At 50.9% G+C, this 19415-nt stretch overlaps 1 protein-coding gene across 1 annotated transcript in view; it reads right to left on the minus strand.

Moving 5' to 3' along the window:
- The window catches only part of SAMD11 (sterile alpha motif domain containing 11), a 105358-nt gene that overhangs the window by 53004 nt on the left and 32939 nt on the right, over positions 1-19415 (minus strand). Inside the window, exons 2-3 of the mRNA XM_035344593.1 lie at positions 16771-16949; positions 7905-7955 (exon numbers count right to left, since the gene is read on the minus strand). Coding sequence (XP_035200484.1) covers positions 7905-7955; positions 16771-16949 — 230 coding nt within the window. The remainder of the gene's footprint in view (positions 1-7904; positions 7956-16770; positions 16950-19415) is intronic.

Raw genomic sequence — 19415 nt, forward strand, 5'->3', positions numbered from 1 at the left:
TAAGCCCCAGGCGGGGAAGCTGGAGGCAAGCGAGCGTAGTACGGGCGGCCCCGAGGAGCAGAGGGGCTGCCTGCCTCCTGCAGACCCCTCCGTGCCACCCCTGCAAGGTGCCAAGCAGCTGGGAGGCGAGCTTGTGATGTGCTTTCTGCTTCCCTCTCCCGATTTCTCGAGTTCATCTCCACCTTCTCCATTTGCTGCAATGCCCTAACCCTGCAGCACGTCGGTAGCCAGCGCTGCGTCCAACGGCACCCGCACGTGCAGAACCCAACTGGGCTGTGCATGAAGCCAGCTCGGTGCCCGCTGAAGGTAACGGAAAGTCTCCCCCTGCCTCCACGGCCCCCAGAGCACGGAGTACCCAGAGAGAATTCTGCACCCTCGGCAGAAGACAGAGGCACGATTTCCAACAAGCACAGCTCAGGGAATGGTTGACTTTTTTTCCACGTGCTCCTGGGTTATATTTTTATTGCTCACTCTTCTTGGTGCCTTCTAACACTTCATCATTGATTAAAAAAAACCCTCTCAGTCACTCTCTGTCCTTCTTAGACATCAGTTTTGATAAATCTTCACACATTTACCAGCACCCCGCTTCTTGCACACCTCCTTCTGGTGAGATGCCACCCATGGGGCATGGGCAAGAAGGGAAAGAGAGGGTAAGAGGAGAGAGGAAAGTGAGCAAGTTTTACAAACCAAAGGCAGCTGAGACACCTGCAAGCCCCAACCCCGAGCGATACAGACCCAACTCTCCCTGCAGACTTATCTCGGAAAAAAAAAAAAATCATCTTGCAACGTCCTGAGCAAAATGCTCATAAAATTTCATTAATGTTCATGACAGTTCATAAAAATGATCAGTGGAGCTGGCAACTCCAAAATGAGGTGGAAATAAGTTTAAAGATGTTTTTATTGTAATCCTGCTTCGTCATTCAGCTCTCCGCAAGCCCATAAATAAAAGGAAGATGGAACCACACGCTGATGCTGGACTGGAGATGGTGAGGAGATAAAGCACCGATTGGACACAAAGGCAGTCACCAGTGGCACCCGACTGACAGACGGTTTGACTTGTGCCCATCTGGGAAGTGCCACAAAAGCGTTTGGCAAGGGGCATTCCCACCCAGCGCTTTAGCCTTGGATTTCCCTTCCTGCCTGCAGTACCTCAGATAGGGCTCCCGAGCTTGAGAGGCTATCGGACAGATCTAAGGCGTCTCGAGTCCTGTATTTCCACCGGAGTTGCAACCTTGGAGCCAAAAATTTACTGTGCAGCAGGACAAAGGTCACTTCGAAAGGGAGATGGCCACAAAGCCTATCAGAAATGATGAGATTTCTGGGCACTCAAACACACGACTTGTCCCTTAAAAACATCTTTGGCCTCTGCCTGCAGTGCACACAGCCGCTGGGCAGCACCCGTCACAGCCTCCCCAGCTCAGGACTTTCCGTAACGTCCATCTTCATCGGCTCTGCCACGAGCGTGCAGGCGTCTGTACGTCTTTCCTCTGAGCATCCATCAAGGCCGTGCTATTGATCCCTCCTGACCACAGCCTGCAGCTCACCTTGGCCGCTAATAGAAGTTCCACTTGGAGAAGGAGGAAGGCAACCACAGCAACCAGAAGAGCAGTTCTGGGGGGCCGGGTCAGACGCTTCCCAAGTATTCTGAGTTAATTGCATTTCACACATGCTAAAATCTGTCTCCACGTTGCTCTTCCCCACCTCTTCCCTACACAGACCTTGGGAGTGAACCTCCAGCACTCCCTGCCTCGCACGGGATCCCTCCCTCCTCCCAGAGCCGCACTGTCTCCATTTTCCCACCCCTCATTTCCCAGGGGCTTGCTGTGTTTTATTTATTTAATTTATAAATCCTTCGCTCAGTCCCCCAGTGTGTCATTAGCGCCAACCTGATCATCCCAAAATCTGCCCCGAATTTCCCTGAGATCCTAAACCCCCCACGCTGGACCTCCAAATGTGTCCCGTAAGCAGCACTTCTGAAATCCCAGCTCCTTGTCAGGTCCCAGCACCACCTTGAGCCACGCAGCTGCTCCTGCTGCCTGTGTGCAAGTGCAGGGAAGGGCTGAAAGATTCCTTTCCCTGCAGCACCAGATAGCCTGGAGGTCCTGATTTTTCTCCTGACAGGTTTTTTGGCCGGTCTGATTTGCACCGAAATCAATGGGCTCGTCCCGCTGACGTGCGGAGCATTCCCTGAAGCCCTGGACTTGTCTGGATGCTGCGTTCCAAAGTTACTGAGTAATGGACAAACAGAAATGTTGCGCTCAGCCAATAAAAAGAACGTGTCGCTGACATGCAGCTGGTGTGCCTAATGGATATAAGGTCCCTTAAATATCCCAAATCCTACTCATTCTCTCAACTCATTAAGCCGCCTGCTTTGAACTGATGAAATATTAAAATACGCAGATGAGTGATTTTAAATGGGCGATAAGGTACAGGTTTGGGCAGTGAGCAGTGGGAGCTGATGACCCACAGGAATCACTCACATGTCCCATGTATGAAGGGCAAGGCAGACTGAAATAGGAATCCTTTCCATTTCCCAGCAGGGTGTGAGGAGGGCAGTCAGAAAACCTCCGATTCCAGAAATGTGCCCTTGGGGTTTTCCTTTACCATCTCCCTGAATTTCTGCCAGTACCTAAGTGTCTCCTTTCCCCAACCCAACACCAAACGAAGCCTTCTGTGCAAAGGTTGCTCGTACCTTCCTACAGACCTGGAGGCTTAGCTCCTTGGCTGAACCTTCCCGCGTGCTCTTCATTCTGACACAGCATGTTCTGTCAGCGTCCATCAGTGACACGGATTTGGTTGGGATTTACTTGATTTCTTGTCTTCTAGTTAAACAAAAGAGCACGGCCATTTGCTTGGGCAGCTATTGTCTAAAACCAAACAGCTATGTCCTTGTTTGACGAACAAACCGCGCTCACCCACCTGGAAAGCCTTTTCCTTCCAACACATTGTGTCCGCACGGCCAGGCCTTGCCTGCCAGCAGCATTAGCCAGGAGCTTCCCTGTGTTTATTGGCTTTGCCTTCAGGAAGCACGTCCTGGTGCAGAGCTTTAACTTAAACAGCCGCAAAGGTGAGAGCTCTTTGTATATTCCGCCAGGATGAGGATTAAAACATTTCCGTAGGCAGCCTACGGCCCAAAGCCACAGCAGAAGTAAGCTGGAAGAGCCAAATTCAGCATTGTGGTGCATAAACGCCCTCCCCACACCGATCCTGAAGCCATGGTTAACGTATTCAGTGGTCTTTCCCGGGATCTTTTTAAGCTTTCTGCAGCATGCAGTCAAGAGTCGGCCTCACAGCTGTCCTCCAAAGTCAGCACGAGTTGTGGAAGCAGCTCCATGCATGCTGTGGTAGAAATCAGGGACCACCAAGGAAGGGTGCAGGCAGCTCCCCATTTGAAGGCCCTCCTGTCCCTCTGAAGCTGAAGTTTTCCTGCTGTAACTTCATTGACGAGTAAACATTTCTGACCAGTATCAGCTCTTCTGGCAGCAGATGCTACAGACTGCAGGGCGCTAGGGGCTCCCATCTACCTCCCAGCTGCTAAAAGCTTCTCGTGACCTCTCAGCCCTACTTCAGGTCTTCTAGATTAGAAGGCGAAAGCTTATGAGGAAACATAAATCAGCAAATAAATAAATAATCAGGCAGCCCAGAAGCCAGCTCACATCAGTCCTCAGAGGGCAGCGCAGCAGGATGCTCGGGCACCTGATACCATTACCTGCATCGCTCAGCAATGCCTTCTGCTGAGTCAGGACCAGCCTTGATGTGGGCAGAACCGTCTGCATTTCTGTTCTTCTGCCCTGCTTTCCTTTTCTCTCCCGGAGTATCAAAGGAATGAGCTAACCCAGTGGATTTCCTTTTCTCCTGACCCATTTCCCAGGTATGGACTCCTTCCACCTGGCCTGATCAGTTTTGATCAGTTTTCCTTCTTGACTAGCGTGTTTCATTCCTCCTGAAACACCCTTTTCTAAACGGGACGCAGCTGCACCCCATAGTCCAAGCCTGTGGCAATGCAGTTACAGCACTGCTGCTTCAACTCAGCCCTGGCTGTAAGGGTTTCTGTCAGGGAGAAATTCACATGGCAAGGCCCACGAAGTACGTTCCAGGCACATTTAAACATACACACACACACAAGATGCCCAGGCTCTTGGCCAAATGTCCGCCTGTCTAAAATATATTCTAATCTGGTCTGTGCCCATCCAGAAAGGCTGCCTGCATACCGCTGGAATCTTTGTTTAAACTGTGCTTGTTACAGGCAGTTTATTTGCTCTGGGCACATGATGCCTTTGTTTTCCTTCCATGTCCTTATGCAGCCCTCATGCAGCGTGTACCTGGAAGAAATTATCCCCTGGGAGGCCCAGAAAGCTTGGAGTGTTCCCTCACGTGGCTTTGTCTTCATGCAGCAGTCAAGAGACTCTTCTTGCTTCCTCCTGCCTCCTTGTCACTGCTTTACACTTGCCTAAAGGTTCTTCATTTCTGAAGACAGAAATGCTGCCCTGGGTTTTCCTTCAGAGTTGCTCACCTTGCAGACAGCACGTGGCCGAACATCGAGCTGCCTAGCTCCATGCCCAGCTACGCTCCGTGCCTTTTCATGGAGCTTTCACCAAATTAATTAGCATCTTCTTTCCTACCATTCTTTAGTATGGTCAACTCTAAACACCTCTCAATGTCCTTGCAAGCGGGGCTGGCTTAATTGCACTGACAGCAGCTCGATGTTCTCGGATGGGCACCGAGTTTCTCCACCCTGCGCTGCATCACAGCGTGCCGCTAACACCCACGGCCTCCTAGCTATTTCTCACTCACCTCCCCCCAGCTCCCCCAAGATATCGAGTGGCAACAAATGGCAGGAAAACCCTTTGTAGGAACTCCTTTTTATTCCATGATTTGTTTTTGTGCTATGCCCCAACCTCAGCAAGGTAATCCTGCCCGTGGTGCTGAGCAACTGGGACTTGCTGAAATCCATGGGAGAGCAAAGAGTGGGCTTTAACCTCGTGCTCACTGTTTCAGAACTTGGCAGGTTTGTCCTGAACAACTTTAACGCATTTCAGCAAATTATTCAATGAACAGTATGTCCATGCAAGGGAATTCTACCTCGAACAGGCAATTTTAAAGGAAGGGTATCTGTAAATAAAACCTCGAACCCAGTGTTATCTTCAAAGCTCGAAAGGGAAGGGAGCAAAGCAGCTGGCAAGACAAGGAGAGATCCTAATCTCCCCTTTGAGGACAATGCCCCTGTCTCGAGATTTTGGTTCTCTGCAGGCCGAATGCCTTGTACCCAATTACAGGTCTTTATCCAGGGCAACACAGACAGCAAACCCAATAACCCAGGTACCCTCTGACAGCTTGGAAAGGAAGATCAAAGGCACGACAAAGAGGCAGGTAAATTAAGGTGGCAGTTCTTGGACCTTGTCGATTTAACGTAATGTGGCCAAGGGGGGGGGGGGTTCACACAGGAGTGGTGCTTCATTACGATTCCCTGGCATGGGTTTGGGGTGACCTGTGCAACCGCCAGGCGCTGAATTATGCAGGTCACTGAGAAGGAAGGTCAGCCAAACCTTTTGGCCACCCCACGATGTGTTTCAGATACACCAGATGTTTTACAGAGCTGTGATGGCAACTTGGGTCACTTCAATATATACAACATTTTTTCTGGACTGACACACAGAACCCACAAATTATTTCCTTTGCTTCCCAGCATCACACGGCTTGGATTCTTCTGAAATAGCTAGACGGGCACAGCTTCGGAGAGCTGGATTAACCATTTGATACGTAGCAGCAAAACTTGGGTTCCCAGGGGAACCACCAGTGTTCCCACCAGGCCAGAGCTAGGCTGAAGGGAGCAAACAGGCTGAGGGAGCCCAAGAAGCATGTTTGCTTTCATAAAAGACTGACCGTTATTCTATTCCGTGCATCGCAGCTTCAGAAATATTTTCTTTTAAGACGGGGACTCTAATTTCCAAAGGTGTTTGCACCCTCAGCTGCAGCTGTATTAACCTGCAGGATCGTTGTTCATATGGCTATTAATTAAGGCTCGTGGCAGCACTTCCATTACAAACCTCTGCCTTTTAGGAGTTCATAACTCAGCCATAAATCTTTGCTCCAGGTTGAAATTTATCATGAAAGGGTCTGCCTGGGAGGAATCCATTCTTTTGTATTTTAGAGTCCCAAAAGCTTGCAGCAACAAAACAGGGATTTTATTCTAAAGGCTGCCATACAAAAAAAAAAAACAACCAAACAACAAACAAATAAACAAACAAAAAACCCCTTTCAGCTGTTTTTTATAGGAGTGCGGGGTGAGATGTGCCTTCTAGACTGGCTCCTTGCTACTTACAGATCAGGGTGGGGTTTTGTATCCTGAACACTGAGAATTTAGGAATTATGTTTTCTTGTGCTTAAGGGCCAAAGTCTGTGCTTCCTTAAATACCAGTGAATCCTCCCCTCTGCCCTCGCCCATTCCCCGCTGGCACATGAATCAGTTCACGTTTCCCATCCTTCCCTCCCTGCTACCCGCACTGAGCCTCAGGGCAGTGCCAGGACGTAATTCACGCCCCGCACTCAGATACAGGCGGACTTGTCCCTCCGTGCACAGGTATCGCCTTCACACGAGTCCTGCCAACAGAACAGTCCGAACTGTCCTCGCTTTGGGGTGTGGGCATGGACCAGGTTCTGACTTCTGCAGCATGCCCACGCCTGCTGAGTGCATCCAGAACCAGAGCCTGGGCTGCTCTGGGCCCTACCTACCTCCTGCTGTGGCTCCAGAAGCTTCACAGCTGCACAGATCTTTTTTGTTGTTGTTTTAGAAAACAAGCAGCACCTGCCAGGCTCAACCTTTTCACCCAAATGGGGCAAACAAGTAGAAAAAGGGGATTTCAGAATTCCAGTTTTCTTTTTCGAATGCAGAGACAAGGATCTTAAGCCAGATTTTTTAAGCATTAGAAAAGTTGATACTACGAGCAACACAGAAAATGCACTGCTGAACACTATGCCCACAGCATCAACTGACCGCTTCAGAGGACACAAAGGAATATTCATGTTCACAGCTGGATATCTCTGATTCAGGAGCTTCCACCTTGTTGGGGCATCTGCTACTGCAGGAAACCAGGCTTTAAAACCAACAGACCAGATTGGTTTGGCAGTCCTTCTGTTCTTACAATTCAGACTTCAGTATCATTTCTTTTACTTATGCTTCGTAAAATACTCATCGTTTTTTGAATGCCCGCTTTCTCCCAAGTTAACACACAAATACTCTCGCTCTGCACTTTGCAGCTGCAGCTCACCCCGCTCAGACTTCACCCTGCAGAGCCCCGATGGCTCCAGCAGTTCGTACTGCAGTATGACCTCCATGCATGGCAGCTGGATGCCTCCATACGTAAGATTTTCAGGAGCAGGGCGTCTCAGCGATATCATATTGTTATCCAAGCACCTGCCATCCAGTGATTTTGTTCCTTGCAGTCACAGACCCGCCTTTTTAGGCTGTGATGCTTTAAGCTAAGTTTCTGAGTGACTCGGGAGCATCTTTGGCCTTCAGTGAGCCTTTTGTGCACAGGATCCCTTTTGCAGATGAGATGCAGCCTCTCATGTTGGTTAGGAAACACACGAACCTGGGCCACCCCAATCCCACAGCCTTCCAAAAAGGGACTAGGAAAAAAACAGTAACAGGCTTTCTTTACAAGGCTAATCAATTCTCTTTTCCAGCACAACAGTGAGCGTTTCCCCCCAGAGACAACTTTCCCCAAAATAAAGCAACAAAAGGAAGGATATTTGGGAAGGGGAGAAAAAGGAAGAAAGAAAGAAGGAAACCCCCCCAGCACCGACAATCAGAAATGTTCATTTACATCTAACAGCATCCACACGCCAGTAACATAGCAGAAACTCTTAGCCTACCATACAGAGAGGGTGCCCCAAAATGGTACCTGCAAGAGGTCTCTCGGAAGGAGATGTTTAAATCCCAGTGGGTGTGTATCCTGTTAACAAACAAACAGAGAGGTCAATGGCACAGGCTGAACGCTGCATCTCTTGCCATTTTAAGAGCAGCTCCATCACGACAACCCACCCACGCTCCTCTCGGGCTCCCAACCCCTCTGGCACAGCCTCTGCGCGGTGCTGCGAGGGGCTGAGCACCCCCAGCGGGTCTCACGGTGCTGGAAATGAGACCTGCAGGTGAGCTCCCTAACAGGCACAGGGGCTGCGAGACGCTGTCTCAACGAATAGGGCACATTCAGAGGGAGCAGAAAGGGCTAAGCGGTGACATTTCATGAAGAAAACCCAAATACGGCTGCGCTGCATTCCCTCCTCCGCGCCCGCCCCAGCTGTAAATAAATTATTAGCAATTTCCCACCTCGGAAATTAATTTCTCATATTCTGTCACTCCGCCTGCTGACAAGCAGGAAAAGCAGATCCGAGATGAACAACATCCTAAATTAAGACAGGGCGGCCAAGGGGGCTGGGTTTTGTTGTTTGGTTTTGGTTTTTTATTATTTTTTTTTCCCCTCTTTGCTCCCCCTTTCCAACAAGGCAGCATCTGTGCCGACCCGGAGGGCTAAGGCAGACGTCGACCTTCTGTGGTCCGGCGTCTCCGCTTGATAGCGGGGGCAGCGATCGCCCCTGGCACCCAGCGGAGGGCTGTGACCACCGATGGTTCTCCGCGTCAGCGTGATTGATGAGGAGCCCAGCCAGCTGAGACCAAAGCGGCACGCGAGCCTGCGTCTGCCCGCGAGCACGCTGGCTCCTGCAGCCCGAGGTTCCCAAAAGCACCGAACAGCAGCGCCTGCAAACATCACACGCCGCGAGGCCAAATGCGTTTTTGCGCATTCTGAGCGTCCCCACGGCGCTCCTGTCTCTGTCCCCAGCTAGAGAAAGCAGCCGCCTGTAGCTGAAGACTCCAGAAAAAGCCCAATCCAAAGGCTGCTGAAGCAAAAGGGACCCATTCTGGTTCCAATGTGCCCTGAATTGGGCCAGAAAGCACTTAAGCATGAGCGGGGAAGTCAATGGGACATGACCCAGGTCTGAGTGGATGCTCAAGTGCTTTCCTGAACGGGTGTCCCTGCTCCAGCCTGGTTCAGAAATCAGCTGCAAGCATTGCTCAGCACGGAAATAATTCCACATCCGAGACACGAGGCTTCTGCAGGTTTTACTAATGCGATCCCTATCTGCTGTGCTCTCCTGTGGGACTGGCTCAGTAAGGGAGGCCGGCTGCTCTCCGAGTAGTTCTTTCAGGGGTGAGTACTTCTTTTAGGGGGTTGTTAGATTTTATTAGATATTAAGTTCCACCAATAAAGCTGTGCTCAGAACTGTATTTATTAGTTCCACATGTGCCTCGGTTTTCCTATTCTACCTTTGCCTCATATGCAACGGTTTAGAAAACCGACCCCAGCCTTCCACCTTCCCAGCTTTTTATTTGCAAACAGAAGTGGCACAGGCGAATCCCAGCTCCTGAGCCTACGGCAGGCAACAGTTGTTCTTCAAAGTTAAGATTTGGTCAACATTTGAGAACTTCTGGGAAAGCACAGGCCACATCGGGGCACTGAGGAACACCTCCATGAGCAGATCTTGGTCAAACTGGGACACGTTTGGGCTTTCCAGGTAAGCTGATGTGAATCCAAAGCAAATTGAAGCCAGCCCAAGCTCTCCTGGTCCTTCCGGCCCAGGAGTGCAGTTGGTGGGGGTGGAAAGCCTGATTTTGCACTGCTCCATAAAATCTGACTTCTTGCACACACAGACCTCCGGGAGATCCCTTTAAGTCCAGCTCAGCACCTTGCACGGTGCCACCCAGACCCTGGCAGCTGCACGGTGGAAGTGGGGAGAGCTCCAAACGCCGCCCAGCCACCAACTGCTGGAAATCGAACCCTGAGCCTGAAAAGGGACCTCGTGCTTCTCCTGGTTCTGTCTATAAAAATTCCTCGGTGCCCTCAAAAAAAAGAAAAAAAAAGGCAAGAGAAAAGGAAGAATCGTCCCGCCGGAGGGTTTGGCCCTGAGCTATAGGCAGATTAAACTCCGTGTTTGTCTAGCTAAAACTCCACGGTCCCTTTCCTGATGAAAAAAATGACAATTTGGAAAGGCAGCAGCACTCCTGCAAGCACCGCTCAGGGTCCAGCAGAGGTGCTCGGGGGTGCTGGTCCACCAGCGAGCTGCTCAGGCACACCAGGAGCTCACCCGGGCTCAGGGCTCTCGTCCCGGGGCCAGCCCTGCAGTGATGCTCGCAGCCCTCCACAGACTGCAGCTCCTCGTGGTCTGCGGCAGGCTGGATGGAGCCCAGCGGTGCTGAGCGCCGGGGGAAGGCAGGGCTCCTCACGAGGCTTAGCCCAGCTCAGCTTCAAAGCGTAAGGACGCCGCTTCAGAGAGCTGTGAGTAGCAGGGAGGGACGGGCTGGTAGGAGAGGCTCAGATCCACGCAGAGGCAGAGACAGCTATCTGCCGAGATGGATAATTAAACACCCATATTTAGACAAATGAATAGGTGAGAATGAAATTAAATCCTAATTATCTTTTTTTTGGGGGGGTGGGGGGAGGGATGGGGAGCAGAACCAAGCACTCCTTCCACATCTCTATGCCGTTATCACCAATTAGATTTCTGAGGCTAATGTACATTTTGCTTTAACGGGTTATTCATCCAATTGAAATCAAATTACTAATAATTTGCAAGCTATCAGCTGCACAAGCCCGTCCTTGGGTCGTATAGAGAATGGTGAGCGGGAGATGGTTCCTTACAAATTAATAACAGAAAAGGAGGGGGGGGGGAGATTAAAAACAGGCGGGCAGGGCGGCCACTTCCATCTCTCCCACCTCCTCACCAACCCAAGATTTCAGGCGTAGCGTGGTCAGGTAGAAGGAATCCAGCACAAAAATGCCCCGATGGGTCCCGCGGCAGCAGGCAGGGGCAGGATCCCAATGAAGGCAGGGCCAAGGCACTCAGAGGGTGCAAGCAGGGGGTTCACAGACCTCTGGGTCAGGCACCCCAGCAAGGAGAGACCTGAGTGTCAGGGCCCGGTCCGTACCAAGAGCAAAATATCAAAAAATGTATGTAAACCAAAAAAAGGGATTTAACAGGAAGGGCTGAGGCTGCTGGAGTCATCTCTGGAGCCTGCACTGGAATGAGAAGCCAGCCCAGAAAAGAAAGCGACAGAGCTGGCAGAATAAGGGGGAGCAGCTGGGATAGTTTTTAATTTTTAAGTTGTTTTTTTTTCCTTCCCTGTCATTTCTTTTTACTCTAGAGGCCCCTGCGGGCTTCCAACACCGGAGCTGGCAACCACGGAAGAGGCCAAGGGAAGGAGCCAGGCGTCCCCGGGCAGGCCAGGGGCAGCAGCAGCAGCCCCGTCCTGCAGCTGAGCCCCTGCGCCGCGGCCAGCTCGCTTTGTGCTGCTCCTTTTGGCTCTCTGCTTGGCGTGGAAGTGTGGAGAACGCCGGGCAGCATCCAGCTACAGCGACGGGTCCGAACCGCCAGGAGAAAGATACTGACAAGGCTTCCCCACGTCCTCTGGTGTAGGAGAGTGCACTGAAGGGACAGTGCTGCAGAAAGGGGGCACTGAGGACGGCTGTCCAGCTGGCACAGCCCGACACCACCATGGGCAGAGGGAATTCAGCGTGCCCAGGGGCAGGCCCTCCGTGCCAGCATCGTGCACGGGAACGCGGAGCGTAGGCACGATGCACGCCGCAGTGAGCACTTTGGGAGGATCTGTACTTGCAGCCCAGGCTGCTTGGCTGGGAGGTCAGAGCGAGTTCCTTCCTCCTACCTGCTCTTTGCTCCTTCCTCCTACCTGCTCTTTGCATCAACCAGGTCTCAGCTTCCGCAGCCTGCCTGCACCCACAAGGCTGAGACCTGGACTTGGGGTGTCTTGGTCGTTCCCTGCCATGGCAGCGATGCTGTAAGGGTCAGCTACAAGGAGCCACGGGCAGCCAAGAGCACTCGCTGGTCGGGATTTCATTCTCACACTTCACCTTTCTTTCCAGCCTCCTAGCTCTTTCTTGGGCAAGAAGGGATTTCTTGCCGTTTCTTGTGTTTTATCCTGCAACATCCCTGACAAGAAACCGTTGTCCTTCTCTCCACCCCTGCCTCAAATCTATGTCCTCATTAGCCCAATGACATGCTTCCTGGCACTCTGGACCAAGTCCAGCCTTCGCTTCCCAGATGGATCTTTAATATATTTATTGAATACGGGGGCTGTTATTAAGTGGTGCATGGTTCAGAGAAAAAGAGAGAAAGGGGGAGGAAAGAGGAGGAAGAGAAAATAAAGGGCTGCAGAGGAAGGAAGAAGGGATTGACTTTGACCTGCCAATTAACAGAAAATAGCCAGTGGAGGCTGTGAAAGAAAAGTGTCCTAAAGCATTAAAATCTCTCCGCAGCTATAAGAGGGGCCCTGGCCCCCTCCTTTTGAGTCACTGCAATTAGGAAGACGGCTATCGAGTCTAATCTAAGAGCCTGATTCATGGCTGGAGCCCAGAGAGCATCCTGTTCTGCCCTGTGTCCGCTCTCCCTCAAGTCCTATGCCGCCTGGACAAGCCTTGTCCACCCAGCCCAGCCCCCAGGGATTTTTGCAGCAGGTAAACCAGCAGCGTTACGAGCATCATGACATCCACAGAGCTCCTCCAGGAGGGGGGCATCTCACGGGTCTCCCCCCAGGGCAGCACCAGGGGGGAGTGCCTGGGAGCGTTTTGGGAAGGGGCCAAGCAGGAGGAGGCCGGCAGAGGCGGTGCCGTGCACCCTGCACATCACTGGGGAAGGCGCCGGGACCTCGTGGCCCTGAATTACAAGCAGGTGCGTGTGACAAATACGACGGGGGGTGCTTGGATTTGATCTTCAATCAATTAGGGAGTCAAAGAGCAGCAGCCTTATGGGATGTTAGAAATAGCTCTCCACTTAGGAAGGCAGGCGGTGGAAAGGCTGACAGCTGCTAGCCATTAGGGCTGAGCGGAGGTCAGTAATTTCACCATCAGAAAATGGACGCGGAGTGAGAACGCTGAGAGGTGGGGGGTGCTGGGGGCAGGGGAAGGCACCCTGCCCCTCTGCGCTCTGTGTGTGGTGCACCCACAGAGCACCCACAAGCATACTGTTGCAGGACAGTGTCTGTTATCCTCTTATTTCTCCTCAAAATGGCTTTTACTTCTGAGCAGTATTTGACAAAAAACCGAGCCCCTTGTGTGCTCTCGTTGTACAATCTGCTCCTACTTTTCCTCCCAAACCTCTTTTTTTAAAAATAAAAGAACTTTAAAGACATTTTCACCATGCAGGTCCTTTTGACCTCTCCTGCCCGTTACTGAGCCCAATGTACATATTTCCTTAATATCCCATAAGCGTTCCTTCCATGCCTTTATGGTCAGTCAGATCAAAAACCTCAACCTCAGCTGAAGTTTCACCTCAACTGACAGCTTCAACCTCAACATGAAAAGCTCCCAGGCTTTTGCAGAGGTAATGTGTCTCCCAGTAACACCAGTTGGAGCTTCCCAATGGGTCTAAGGAAGTTAATATGGGATTTGTAGTCTCAAATCTCTCTACACTGCTTTGTTTTGTGTCTAGGATAAAGCAGAGAGGGGAGAACTAAGCCACGGACTGGGATCACTTCTAGTTAGTAACTACACCAGTGACCTAGGTGCATCAGTACAGAAGTGCCCTATTGCCATTATTCCTTTCACCACGTAGGAAAAACCGCCTTCGTAGCCAGCCAAGCATCCTCACCAGGTGCCAGCAGAGCTGAACCTACCCACAGCGATTAAGGCAATGCAAGTGTTGCACTGAGGTTGTAGAAGAGCAAGATTTCTGGAACCCGAGTTCTGATCAAAAGGACAAGGCTATTACTGTTCTGCAGCACCGTCCCAATAATCTCCAGAGCTTGTTCCCTAAGTGCTTACAGTCTGGGTATCAAGCTACGGTATCAAGCTCAGCAGACGCCTCTGGTTATATGAGACAAGATTTTAAGCCCCCTGTTTTCCAGACAGGAGGCGTAACACAAAGGCTACTTAGCACACCCTGCAAAGCAGGCTAAAGAGGACTCAAGGGGTCTCACCGCGAGCTGAGAAACATTCACCTCTAAGCCTGGGTCACCTGGATCTCAAAGCAGATGAGCCAAGCTCATTAGAGCGCCAAACTCGTTACGCACGTGCAGGACAGCGAAGTGACACGGTTTTGCAAGGACTTGGTAGTGAAATATGTTGGCACGCAACGAAAAGCGCCGACTTCAACGCTAGTGAGAGGCTCTCGGCTCCTCCTCGGGCTGCGAGAACACCACGAGGCAGGCTTTTAGTCCTCAGACCTCCTCTGAAGGCCAGCACCACAGGCAGATGCCTAAGATCGCAGATGAAATAAGTGTCAAAGGCTAGGATGAGACTGACCAAGAAACTAAGCTTCTGGCTCTGATTCTAATCCCTTGGGCCTCTTCTTCACCGATGCCTAGACCTCAAAGCAGCAGGAAGCATCCCCTCATGCCAATGATGGAAGGAAATAGTCGATATTAAGGAAATTGAGAATGGGGAAAAAAAAAAGAAAAGGCATCAACATCCCCAGCAATAATGCCACTGTTTATAATCATAAAATAAATGTGTGTGAGGGCCATCCAGGGGTACGAGAGGAAACCACAGGTTTGCTCAGGCCCTGACCTTGTTTTCCTGCTATCACAGTTTAACCTATTTCTCCCTCTCAGTGGGAGGCGATAAAACCTCGGCCCAATCCAGCACCAGGCGGGGAGCATACAACAGGTGAATTAAAAGCAGAAGGCAGATGGGGCGCTGGCTCTGGCGGGCCCCAGCTGTCATGTCTGCGAGCTGTCTGGCCTTCACGCTGCTGCCCCCAGAGCCAGCGCCACCACACCTTCATCCTCCCCGGGGAGCGGGGTCAGGCTGCTTCCCATTCCTCACCCTCAGACAGGTGGGAACGGCCAGTCCTCACCTCTCCGGGACAAGAGGGTGATGATTTCATGGGACTGTCCATTTGCAGGGGTCAGAGTGCTTGGAAATGCTGAGGGATGGGATCGGCAGATGTTCCCTGCTAGGGCAGCAAGCGCTGGGGCCACGCGCTCCTTTTTGCTGCTATCACTGCACCCAGCAGGGGTGCCTGGCCCCTCTTGGCCTCAGCTGCTCTCGCTTTTCCCCCCATGCTTTATCCGAGCTCCCAGGAAAATAAAAAGGAAAACAACTGTGCAAAACCAACAAGACTCTGACCTGCCCGGCTAGAATCACGCACTCCTCTAAGACTCCTCAAGCAAGAGACCTTCAGAGAAGCGGACTCAAAGCAGTGCAGAGCACAGACCCGATAAGCTGGGGGACCACTGCCTAGTAACTACCGAGCATTTTTTTTCTTCACTTCCTAATAAACAAGGCAAAGCAATTACAGTAATTAAAGATTTAGGATAAGAGCACTTTATATTTTGGGGGCACAGCGTATCAATTAAACATTCGTTACGTTCTCCCTCCTAATGAGAAAAATCTAGCGCTGTAATTTTGCAGAATTAGGAGCATAATTAAAGAGGGGTGGAGAAGAAGGGCACTTTCCCCAAACTGATGAGGAGGGTTCCCTCCCCTCCACGGCTCCTGCCTGCACAGACAGGGCAGATGCTTTCCCCAGCCACCTTTTAATTTCCGAGCGATAACCCTCAGCCACAGCCATCGGACAGCTGCAATGATAAACCCGGACTTTAATTACGGGTGGGTTTTATGAGAAGAGCTGGCTACTGCTCTGTCTCCCTACTTTCGAGCCCTCTGTTGCTGAATGTACCAGCGTCTGCTGGAAGGCAAGAGGGGAAATAGCTCATCTACTCAGGAGCGAGAAACACATAAAACATAAGAAAAGCAATTACATGCCTTCGGTTTCCACTCCTCTGTTTTTATAGGGCTTGTCTTAGGATCTGAGTGATTTTATGCATCAGAGAGAGATGACAATCAAGATGAGTTGCAATGATATGCATGGGAGGCTGAGACACATCACCTTTAGGTATTTATTTTCCTGTAGTTACAGGTCTTCTAAACACCGTATTTCTTGTGAAGGATAAGAGAACCCAAAATTTTGCAGCTGAATATTATTGGCGCTTGGACCTTACATGAGAGCCCAGCTCAGTAACCTGAATGTAACTCAAAGCAATCCCTCCTCCTCCTCCTTTAACCCCATGTGAGCTCCTTGTGTGAATATCTATGGTACTGAGCAAGACGTAACCAAAATATTAAGTGTTGAGGTAACCCTGAGTGACTCTGCCTCCTGCAACTCCATTACGTCTCCTTTCGTACTACAGAGGGCCAGGGAGACGTGGCTATGCTCTCTGACATGCAATCAAGCACACGTAACCACCACCATCATTGCTACCTCCACCCCAAACTTTGCTCACCAACATTAAATTATCCAGTTTCCATTACATCAGAACTTCTGGGCAAATGAGAGCAAAAGACCAGTCTTTTGACCCATACACCTCTGTGGGCTTTCAGACGGCTCTGTAAAAGGCCCACAGATGACTTCTTGGCCATGCAACTCATCGGCTCCCCAGGCACAAAGACACAGAATGCTGGGCAGAGGGTGGAACAAAAATCACCGTCTGCAAATGCAGATGCCTTCAGTGCAAACACAAGCCCCGTGGTACAAGGCTCCTTAGAGCCCTACTCGCCCCAAACAGGAGTGAGCAAGCAGAGGAGAGGATCCAACTGCTCTTCCTGAGCTATAATGGGACATCTGCACTTGAATTTCAGGCCCTGGAGGCGACTCCATCGGGCTGCCCGGGCAGCATTGGCCCAGAAATGCTGGTCACCTGCTGCCCAGTGTTCTCTGTCTTTGCTCTTGCAATGCCAGCACTCCCTGGCAGGAAAGTACCTTCTTTTCATGATACTGATATGGAGATCCTCCTCCTGCTTTACTTCGGGGTGTTGACCATTGCCCTTGTCACTCTCTTCACTGTCGTCACTATGTGAGAAAATTGAGGTCAGCTCTTTCTTCGGGATCCTGGTGGGAGGCAGGGGGATCGTCCTCTTCTCTGCCAAGCGACCCCGGTTCTGGCACAGGGTGGAATCAGTTGCAGCAGGAAAGGGCAGAAGGGAAAAAAGAAGAAAACAAGAATTTGGTTAGGCAACCCAGAACCAAGAAGCTCCTCTCAAACGGTTGCTCTGGACGGCAATGCTGCCCAGGTCTCAAAAACACATCTTTCAAACAGGTGGGTGGGCAAAGGCCGTGCTCATTTCGCAAAGGACTTTTCAGCAGAGGCACGTCTCTATCGAGCTCTTCCAGTTCCAACACTCAAGCCATGCACTTCCAGCCTCTCCCCACCTCTCCATTCCTACTTTGGCTCTATTCACGCCAACAGGAAAGGCAGACGGAGCAGTTAGGCTCCAATCTCTCTCTCCAGAATATCTCCCACCAAATGTCACATATTAACACAGCAGAATAGGTGAAATGCACCCGTTGGCAGTAGCACGGCAAAGACATGACCCAGATAATCCAGAACACTTTTGACTACAAAGGGAAAACCGCCTTTGCCAGCCGCCAGGTTTGTCTCCCATACCAGTGAGCAGCCCACATCCATCTAAACTTGAATTACGGACGCTACTTTTGGCTGTTCCTTTGCATGTCCAGAGGAATCTGGCAAGTCTTGCCCTGTCCTGACTTCCCCTGGGAGGTCCTGGCAGCGTTTGGCCCCCAACAATTCTCTTCTGACAAGACTCAAACCAGAGAAAAACTCCCGGGGGGCAAAAGCTGCTTTTTTGCTGCCTGTTTGTGTACAGAACCTAGCACAACGTGACCCTGGTCCCAACCTCCTCTCTTCCGCCAGCAGGGAGAACGTATGATAAATGACTCTGTCCCTGCACCCTCTGTGCCTGATGCACAAGAGGAAACGAGCCTGGTGCAGCCTAAATTGGAGCACGTTGGGTTTGTAGCTCTCACTGCGATAGCACGATTCTGAGCTGAACGCGCCAAGCATTCATCTGTGATCGACCAAGACGGAGCCAGAACTGCAGCACGTGCAGTGGACGACACCAGATTAGAAACCCAGGGAAAGAGCCTGCAATGTCACTGCCCCACAGAACTTAAAATATCACAAATAAAAGCATGGAACTGGGCAGAGAACCGGCGAGGGGAGGTAAAACAGCTTTGCATACTCCTGGTGTATATTTTCTTTATAAGATGAGTGATATAGAAGAAATACAGTTTTATCAAGAACAAAATGAAGAACGGTGTATGAAACGGGTCACCTAAGTGCAGGGCAGCGCTTAACTAACAACATTTTCTCTGCAACGGCAACTCCAACTTTCCAAATAAACCTGGCAAAATGGAAATGCTGTGGGAGAGCCAGGCAGGATCTCTGCAGGGGAGAGCGGAGCACAGCTAAGTGACAGAAGAGCCCATGTTTTTTTAATTAAACAAATTAAGAACTTTCCACCAAGACAAAACGAAAACTTCTTGTTTACCTCTGTCAATAAATTTCCAGTTGTGGTCATTAAGGGGAGCCCTAATCGTTGTGATAATTAGCTAAATCCATCTGGAAGGCATCGCCCCAAGGAGGCACATTAGCTTTTCCATTCCGATGCACTTCCAAGCCAAGAACTCAGCTGCCTGTGAACTGCAGACAGCCAGCGAGAGAGGAGCAGTGGGCCAAGCTGGCTTGAAAATGGGAAAAGTCATGTATACAAGGAAAAAGGCACCCTCTGAGCCGGATTTGTGGGTCAAGAGGTTTTGTGCACTTTGTGCTTGCAATTTGAAGAAGTGCATCCTTGGTAAAAGGGCAACAGGATAAGTGCCCAGACTCGGACGCAGGAAAATCCTTCCTGTGACTTCTGCTGCTGGCTCTCCAAGACCCACCTGCAGCAGGTGAATCCCTACGGTGCCAGGAGCCAACTGCACCTATGTGACAAAGTGCAGTGCTCTTACTCTCCCCTGAGGCTCCCTTGGACAGCAGCAGAGCCCCTCTCACCTGGCCCTTCGCAGAGATTTCTCACTGCCTGCAGCCTGGGGGACATGATATAAATTGTGTCTCCCACCCCCAAACACTTTTTGCAGATGTGGGCATCGCCTCCACTGCCCCCTTTTTCCTTCTCCAGTGCAAAGAGAGACCGTGCACAGAGCTCACCCTGTGCCTAAAGCAGCTCTGGGCTGCACGGTGTCCAAAGGACAGCGGGGAGAAGAAGAGGAGAGAGGGAAAACAGGAGGGGAGGAAGGGAAATGCAAAGGGAAGGCAGGATCTGCACCACAGTTGTGTCACACTGAGAAGCCAGGACTTGATATCAGCATGAGCTTTATCACGCCAGAGCTTTATATATTTTCCTGAAGTTGCAATTTATCATAACAATTAAAGGGGGAGGGGAGGGAGGGTGTGCAAATTTCCGCTTCAAAATAATTGCAATTCGCTCTCTGCTGTGACTTTGCAGGCTAAAGAGAATAGCGCTGATCAGATACTAAAAATCATTTTATGGCCATTATGGTACCTTCAAGCAGTTACCGGGTCTCAGTGACTACCCAGGGACTCA

Source organism: Oxyura jamaicensis, chromosome 21 (genome assembly GCF_011077185.1).
Source record: "Oxyura jamaicensis isolate SHBP4307 breed ruddy duck chromosome 21, BPBGC_Ojam_1.0, whole genome shotgun sequence".
NCBI lineage: Eukaryota > Metazoa > Chordata > Aves > Anseriformes > Anatidae > Oxyura > Oxyura jamaicensis.